The sequence below is a fragment of the Bidens hawaiensis genome, unplaced genomic scaffold, assembly GCF_021521415.1.
Source record: "Bidens hawaiensis isolate Kalapana, Puna unplaced genomic scaffold, B.hawaiensis_p1.1 tig00030871_1, whole genome shotgun sequence".
Classification (NCBI taxonomy): domain Eukaryota; kingdom Viridiplantae; phylum Streptophyta; class Magnoliopsida; order Asterales; family Asteraceae; genus Bidens; species Bidens hawaiensis.
This window is the reverse complement of record NW_027495176.1, coordinates 31056-39926: the sequence shown is the minus strand read 5'-3', so window position 1 is coordinate 39926 and position 8871 is coordinate 31056. Positions and strand designations below refer to the sequence as shown.

The following is an 8871-nucleotide window of genomic DNA, read 5'->3' as shown; positions in this document are numbered from 1 at the left end:
ACTTTAAAGTCAATGGGTGATTGGATGAACAAACAATTGAGAATTCCTGATCCTCATTCTCCAAAGCTATCTGATATGGCTGAGGTCAGTTCTGAAATTACAAATCTACCCATGGAAAACGGGGTTGCAACTGAACAAGAGCATGTTGATGGATCAGATACTCACTCGGATGCTTCAACTGAAGTTTCAGATGCTTTAACGATTGAGCAGCGCCGTGCGTACAAGCTTGAACTTCAGGTAAATTAAGAGGCAGCTATTCGATTCTTGTACTTTTTAATGACTCAATATGGATCGTGTTGTATCTCAAAACAAACTGAAAATTTTATATTATTATGCATATAACCTCCTAGATTCTTCGCATTCAAAGATTCAAATTGTTATTATAAACCTCTTGAGATTCTTGAAGCAGTATTATGTTCAAATTGTAGTGATCTAATGTAAAATTAATGGCAGGAAGGTATATCACTTTTTAACCGCAAACCTAAGAAGGGTATTGAATTCTTGATCAATGTGAAGAAAGTGGGAAGTTCACCTGAAGAAATAGCTGAATTCTTGAAAAACGTATCTGGTTTAAACAAAACTATGATAGGTGATTATATCGGGGAGCGGGAAGATTTATCACTAAAAGTAATGCATGCGTATGTGGATTCCTTTGAATTTCAAGATATGGAGTTTGATGAGGCAATCAGAACCTTTCTAAGGGGATTTAGGTTGCCCGGTGAGGCACAAAAGATTGATCGAATTATGGAAAAATTTGCTGAACGTTATTGCAAATGCAATCCAAAAGCATTCATCAGTGCTGATACAGCTTATGTTCTTGCATACTCTGTTATAATGTTGAATACTGATGCTCATAATCCTATGGTAAAGAATAAGGTAATATTAAAGCATTAATGCAAATTACATATTTCTAAACAAAAATGGGCCTAAAAGCTTTGCTAATCTTGCAGATGTCAGCTGATGATTTTATAAGAAACAATCGTGGTATAGATGATGGAAAAGATTTACCAGATGAGTACTTGAGATCATTGTTTGAAAGGATTTCAAAAAACGAGATTAAAATGAAAGAAGATGATTTAGCCGTTCACCAAAGTCATTCTGTTAATAACACAAATAAGATTTTGGGGCTCGATAGTATATTGAATATTGTGGTGCGCAAGAGAGGTGAGGAAAATCACACGAGTGAAGATCTTATGCGACATATGCAAGAACAATTTCAAGAGAAAGCACGGAAATCCGAGTAAGTATTTATTGTACATTTACTTTTATTGTTGTTTACGTTGTTAACATGTAGTTGACAATTTGTAGGTCAGTTTATTATGCTGCTACAGATGTGTTTATACTTAGATTTATGATAGAGGCATGTTGGGCTCCTATGCTTGCTGCCTTTAGCGTTCCTCTAGACCAAAGTGATGATGTCATCATTGTTACACAATGTTTGGAAGGTTTTCGTCATGCGATCCATGTGACATCAGCAATGTCTATGAAAACTCATCGGGATGCTTTTGTGACTTCACTAGCAAAGTTTACTTCCCTTCATTCACCAGCTGATATAAAACAGAGAAACATTGATGCAATCAAGGTTTGTATTGCCCAAACTCACCATAATCAGTTGTAATCAGAAAACTTGACTGCAAATGAAAAACACTAATCACATTTTACAAGTGCTTTAACCACGACTTTTCCAATTTACAATATGAGCCCTTCTAAACAAAACATTTAGACCCTAAAGTTTTTGACTTTTATATTTCTTTCTTAACAAGCATGTTATGCAACGTGGACCACTAACTTTTATTTATTTAATTATTTCTCTTATAACCTTTAAGATACGATGTTCTAAAAATTTGCCAATATGGCGTTGCAACATGCTTAATTTTACTTATGTATCGATGTAAACTTTGTTCAAAACCGAGTTGCTAATGGTAACGTACAAGTGATCGAAGCAAAAACGTACACACCATCAAAACTGGTTATAAAGTTCCGAAATATACCGGTTGCAACATGATTTTTTTGTATCTATGTTTCGGTAAAAGTTTTGTTCGAAATCGAAGGGATCATATATAATTGACTTTTTTTACGGGTACCGGTATTCCTTTCTATAGTTTTCTATGCGTTTCGGCATAAAGTTTCTATGACACATATCTTTTTCATGGTTTAACGAGCCACATCGCGAGCGGGTTTACATTCAAACCAAAAGGGGACACATATTAGAGAATGAAGAGTGGATAAATATGTATTATGCTTATACTAAAATAAATTCATAATCATATTGTATTTAATGGTTTATTATTCTAAAACAGTTACTCTTAATAATGTTTGTTTCACAGATGATAGTTACAATTGCAGATGAGGATGGAGATTACTTACAAGAGGCATGGGAACATGTTCTCACATGTGTTTCTCGGTTTGAGAATTTGCATCTATTAAGGGAGGGGGCCCCACCAGATGCTACTTTCTTTGCTGTTAATCAGAATGAATCTGGAAAGTCAAAACAGTCAAAGTCAAACATCCTTCCTGCTCTTAAGAAAAAAAGGGCTGGGAGAATACAGCAGGCGGCTGCAGCCATGAGAAGAGGTTCATATGATAGTTCTGACATTGGTGGCAATGCTTCTGCTGGTGTTATCACATCAGAACAAGCACACAATTTGGTCTCTAACTTGAATATGTTGGAGCAAGTTGGTGATATGAATCGTATATTTGCAAAAAGTCAGAATCTTAACAGTGAGGCAATAGTTGACTTTGTCAAGGCACTTTGCAAGGTTTCCATGGGGGAGCTACGGTCTGCATCTGATCCTCGAGTTTTCAGCCTAACAAAAATAGTCGAAATTGCGTATGGTTCTGCCTCTTTGTTCTTGCTTCCTTTATAAAAACAAAATATTTCAATAATGCCCTTAGGCCTGTAAATGAATCGAACGTTCAGTGAACCATTCGGAGGGAAGTTTGTTTATCTAATAAACGAACATGAACACGAATTTTGTTCATTTACGTGAATAAACGAGCATGAAGACATGTTTTGTTCGTTCATTTACATTCGTGAACATTCATTTATGTCTGTTTAACCTTTTTAACTGTGTAATTTTATGATTTTTAAAAATAATTAAACATGTTGATAGCCCACCACTAACCTGTTTATGTTTGTTTAGCGCGTTTATGTTGTTTGTTTATGTCTATTTAACCTATTTATGTTGGTTGGTTTATATCTGTTTTAAGTCTTTTATGTTGGTTCGTTTATGTTCATGAACTGTTCATTTAGAATGTTAATGAACGAACATAAACACATGAAAATTCTCATTTTCTTAATGAACAATGATGAAGAAGAGAACCCGTTCATGTATGGTTTAAGTTAAATGAACAAGCACGAACTTTCCTTCATTAGTGTCCTTTCAGTTTGTTTACAGGCCTAATTGCTCTAAATCTTTGCGTGTAAACGATTTATGAGGTTGTATGCATTAAAAATAGAACTTGGACTGCTTTTAACCTGTTTGCTCTGTTCCCCTTGTACCTATTTTTGATTATTTGAATGGTTTGAGATAAAAATACATCCCAAATCGACCCATTTATAAGTAAATTGTTCGAAGTTGTCAATACTTTTCATGGGTATTTTTCAGAGGGTTTAATCATACTTTATCTCTTCTTCATTCCTTATTTTCAGGCATTATAACATGAATCGTATCCGGCTTGTTTGGACAAGTATCTGGAATGTACTATCTGATTTTTTTGTGACCATAGGCTGTTCTGAAAACCTGTCAATTGCAATATTTGCAATGGATTCATTACGCCAGCTGTCTATGAAATTTTTGGAGAGAGAAGAATTGGCTAATTATAACTTCCAGCACGAGTTTATGAAACCTTTTGTGATTGCCATGCGCAAAAGTAGTGCGGTGGAAATCAGAGAATTAATAATCAGATGTGTCTCTCAAATGGTTCTATCTCGTGTCAATAATGTCAAGTCGGGGTGGAAAAGCATGTTTACGGTATCTTTCTTTCTTGACATGTGCTATTTTGAATTATTTTATATTAAGGTCCAGATGTCAAAGTTTTCTCGTTAAGTCCACCTGAACATTGAAACTTGAAACTACTATTTTCTTGGAGGTTCAATAATTATTTACTTTACGGAACAAACAAATTGACCAATGTTTTTAACTTTTAACATTATGTTCACCACACAACCTGTTCACCAGATTTTATAATTGGTTTAAGTGAAACAAGATACTTAGATGGGCAACCTATTAAATAGTGTTAATAATTGTGACCTTAGTGAAAAAAGTTAAATAGTTGGGTGTGCTGAAAGAAACACATAGTTTTGCAAAGAATGAGAGATTTTGGACATTTTATCAAGTGTAACTGAAAAAAAAGCATATTGGAATTTAATAATTCCACCTTTTTGTAGTTGGCCGATAATAATCCCACCTCAAAAAATTCTTGCCACCAGTCCCACCTTTCACACTATTTATTCTCAATGGACCCCATTAAAAAAATTAACTCGGTTAAGTTTTTTTCTGAATTTCAAACTGATGTTTTAGGGCTTTTGATCGGAAGGAGGATACACGCCGATTGATGTAAAACTTATCTCGAAACGGTGCTCCAAGCAACTTGATTTTTGTTGATTGGAAGTTTAAACACCCGAATTGAAGCACCGTTTCGTTGTTTGGAGAAAGTTTCGAGGTAAGTTTTACATCAATCGACTCGTATTCTCCTTCTGATCAAAAAGCTCTAAAATATCAGTTGAAATTTGGAAAAAAACTTAACGGGGTTAAGTTTTTTTAACGAAGGTCCAATGAAAAAAATAGGGAAAAAGGTGGGACACAAGAATTTTTTGAGATGAGATTATTGTCGGCCAACTGCAAAATAGTGGGATTATTAAAATCCAATTTGTCAAAAGAAAATCAGAGGTGTTAAAAAGGCTTGATTTGGAACTTTTAACATTTTTTTGTTCAATATTTTATTCTTTTAACTAAGTTTTAGTGTCAAATATGGTGGCTGAAACATGATTTAGGAGGTTTTATGCATTAAAAATACACTTAGTGACTTCCGACTCAGTTAATCCATTTGACATGTATCCTTTTTTGCTGCACGCACTTAGTGTTGCAGTTGCATTTTCACACGAAAAAGTGGTTCATTAGCCAATCACCCACGTTTTCGTCTGTTTACATCTTAAATTTCAATTCTAATTGTAACATTTACCAGGTCTTTACAATAGCAGCTTATGATAACCATAAAAACATTGTACTCCTTGCTTTTGAAATAACCGAGAAGATTGTACAAGATTATTTCCCATACATTACCGAGGCAGAAACCACAGCATTTACAGACTGTGTAAACTGTCTGATTGCATTCACCAATAGTAGATTCAACAAAGATATCAGTCTCAGTGCTGTCGGTTTCTTGCGTTTGTGTGCTGAGAAACTAGCAGAAGGTGGTATAGGCTTTTCAAAGAAAGAAGGTTCTGAGATGGTGAAATCTACACTTCAAGGAAACAACAAGAGTTATGAGAATGGCGAGTTGGCGGATAAGGATGATCATCTTTATTTCTGGTTTCCATTATTAGCTGGTAAGGAAGTTTATTTATTATGCGGACTGGCAGCCTGGAAAATTGTATAGGGTTCGGGTAACTCAACGTTGGACCTAAAACCGAAAGAAAAACCAAAAATCGGTTTTTGAGATTTTGAAAACCGTTCTGTTTCAGTTTTTTTGGTTTTCGATTTGGGTTTGGTTGGTTTCGATTTTTTCCATTTGTGCTTGTATATAAAGACTTTGGGCTTAAATATTTTTGTCAATTAATAATTAATTCATAATTATACATTTGGGATAAAGTATTTGGGTTACACTCTTAAATACATTCTTATTAATTAATTAAAGTTCAAAATAAAAAATGAAATTTCATAAACTTGGATCGTTTTTTTGGTTTTGATTACATGCAAAACCGAAACTGAGCCAAAGGTTCGGTTTTTACAAAAATATAAGACTAAACTGTTGTTTTTTAAGGGTTATGTTATTTTGGTCTTTCAGTTACGGATCAGTTTTTTCGGTTTCGAACTCAAACTTTTGGGCTACTCCATTTATTCAGTTATTACGGTTACGGTTCGGTTAATTCGGTTTCGTGCACACCCGTAAGCTGAACCATAACCAATACACGCTTATTAAACCAGTTAGCTGTGTCAACCTGTTTTGTATGACTAGTGTTGTTGATATCCACAAGTCAACTACAAGACACAGGACTAATACTAGATCAAAGTTGCAAAGGAAAATAATATAAAATCAAAAAAAGATAAGGAAACTAGTATACGTCTTATACAATTTTTGCAATATCTTAAAAATGACACATTTCAACCTGTTTTCAAACCCATTTTACAATCTTATATGTACAATTTATTCTTATTACTCAGGGCTGTCTGACCTTTGCTTTGACCCGAGACCTGAAATCAGGCAACGCGCTCTTCAAGTACTCTTCGATACATTAAGAAACCACGGCCATCATTTCAATCTGCCATTATGGGAGCGCGTGTTCGAATCCGTCTTATTTCCAATCTTTGACTATGTCCGACATGCTATTGATCCTTCTGCTGATAATTCATCATCTGAACATGTTCTTATTGGTGATGATGAACTTGATCAAGATTCTTGGCTCTATGAAACCTGCACACTTTCACTCCATTTGGTCGTTGACCTCTTCGTTAACTTTTACAGTACTGTTAATCCACTTTTAAAAAAGGTGCTGGATTTACTAGTGAGTTTTATTAAACGTGCTCATCAAAGCCTTGCTGGTATTGGTGTTGCTGCGTTTGTTCGGTTGATGAGTAATGCTGGAGAGTTGTTCGATGATGATAAGTGGCTTGATGTCGTCTTGTCTTTAAAGGAAGCAGCTAATGGAACATTACCTGATTTCTCTTTTGTTTTTAATAATGATGGAAAGTTTTTTAATCATGAAGATGAGCCGGTAGAAAGAGGTAATGTGGAATCTGCAGAGTCTAGTATGCAGGATGATGAGGTGGAGAAAAGGCGGATGGCTCGCTTATATACCGCCATTTCTGATGTAAAATGTCGTGTTGCGGTCCAACTTCTGCTGATACAGGTAAAATATGTGATGAGTCAAAAATGGTGTTTTTTTTACAGGACAAAACGGGTGGGGTTTAGTTAACCGAGCCCCATTTTGTCTTATAGATTTATGCATAATTAGTGTGTTAATTATACTATTTCATTAGCGGTCTATCTTATTGAATAAAATGTTTTAGGTGGTTTGATGCAGTAAACGTATAGGTGGCTTTTAACTCATTTGACTTGTTTCCTTTTTAGCTATTTATACTAGTTCGACTATTTATAGAATAGAATAAACTTAACCCAAATCTAGGGTGTGCATGGGTCGGTTTTGGGCTCAAACTGAACCAAAATCTAAATTAGGTTTGGGTTTTTGAAAACCGTTCGCTTTCGGTTTTCACGATGGATTCAGTTCAGTTACAGTTTTTTTGGTTTTGCCATTTGGGTTATTCTGTTTTTGAATGATTATTACACATTTAGCCTGAAATGTTTGGGCTACACTAATTAAATTCTCACAAGTTACTTGACATTTTAAAATAAATATTATAATCCATAAATTCAATAAAAAGTTGAAATTTATTGGTTTTTATGGGTTCGATTCATTTTTACGGGTATGAATACATGCAAAACCAAAACCGAACCAGAATTCGGTTTTTGAAAAAACATAAAACCAAACCATTGGTTTTGGGTTGGGTTAGTTCAGTTCGGTTATTTCGATTGAGGATCCGTTCTTTCGTTTACATGCACACCCCTAGTCAGATCGACCCGTTCATAAATATGTGGTTCCCAAGGGACTCATAATAGGAAATGTTTCTTTTATAATTAACTTTTGCGGTAAGTATTATATCCATTCTAATGTCCTGTTTTGTAAATATTATCAGGCGATTACGGAGATCCAGACCATATATAGACCTCAACTATCAGTAAAAAACGCCATGATCCTTTTGAATGCAGTACATGAAATGGCAAATCATGCTCACAAAATAAACACGGATGTCACATTACGCTCTAGCATACAAGATCTGGGGCCCATGACCCAAATGCAGGACCCACCATTATTACGCGTTGAAAACGAGTCCTACCAAATCTGCCTCACTTTGTTACAAAATCTTGAAACCGACAAACCCCCGTTATTCGAGGAATCACAAGTTGAAGCTTACCTCGTTGACCTTTGCCATCAAGTCTTGAAGTTTTACATTGAAATAGCACATGTGACGAACGTGTCTTCTAACAACCAACCCCATTGGTCGATACCTTTAGGGTCTGGTAAAAAGAGAGAGTTAGCTTCTCGTGGGCCTGTTATTGTTGCTACTCTACACGCGATATGTAGTTTGGGAGATTCTTCGTTTGAGAAGAATCTTGCTCGTTTTTTTCCTTTGTTTTCGAGCTTGATAAAATGTGAGCATGGGTCCCATGAGGTCCAACTAGCACTTAGCGAAATGCTTAGCTCTTCTGTCGGTCCTGTTCTGTTTCGGTTATGTTGAAAACTATTTCTTCTGTTTTTTTTTCCTTCTATCATTTAGTTTTTCCGCCTTATTTTGCTTTGATATTTGTTAGAAATATATATAGCTTATGTAGTTATATTATTGGCACAAATGCATTTAGAATCAGTAAATTTCGTTGTATCTAGTGAGAATGGGGGCTCTGTACCAGCTTGCTACGGAAAAGCTTCCGCTCGAGTTCAATCATACATGCACCTAATAAATGCTTTGCTTGTTTTGTCTAAGTTTGCTATGGACTGACACTTTGGCTGATGTAATCACTGAACACTGACGTGTAGTTAACTATTTTGCGTATAATCTTGAAATATGATTTTATGTAACTAACAGAATATGC

General features: G+C 35.2%; 1 protein-coding gene across 1 annotated transcript; it reads left to right on the top strand.

Moving 5' to 3' along the window:
* Nucleotides 1-28: 28 nt before the first annotated feature.
* On the top strand, nt 29-8642 carry LOC143581315 (brefeldin A-inhibited guanine nucleotide-exchange protein 2-like). The gene is made up of 9 exons (XM_077064138.1): nt 29-237; nt 454-876; nt 951-1240; nt 1309-1582; nt 2328-2830; nt 3653-3974; nt 5188-5551; nt 6387-7072; nt 7917-8642. The coding sequence occupies exons 1-9, from the start codon at nt 76-78 to the stop codon at nt 8517-8519; spliced, it is 3627 nt and encodes a 1208-aa protein (XP_076920253.1). The 5' UTR covers nt 29-75; the 3' UTR covers nt 8520-8642.
* The last annotated feature ends 229 nt before the right edge of the window (nt 8643-8871 follow it).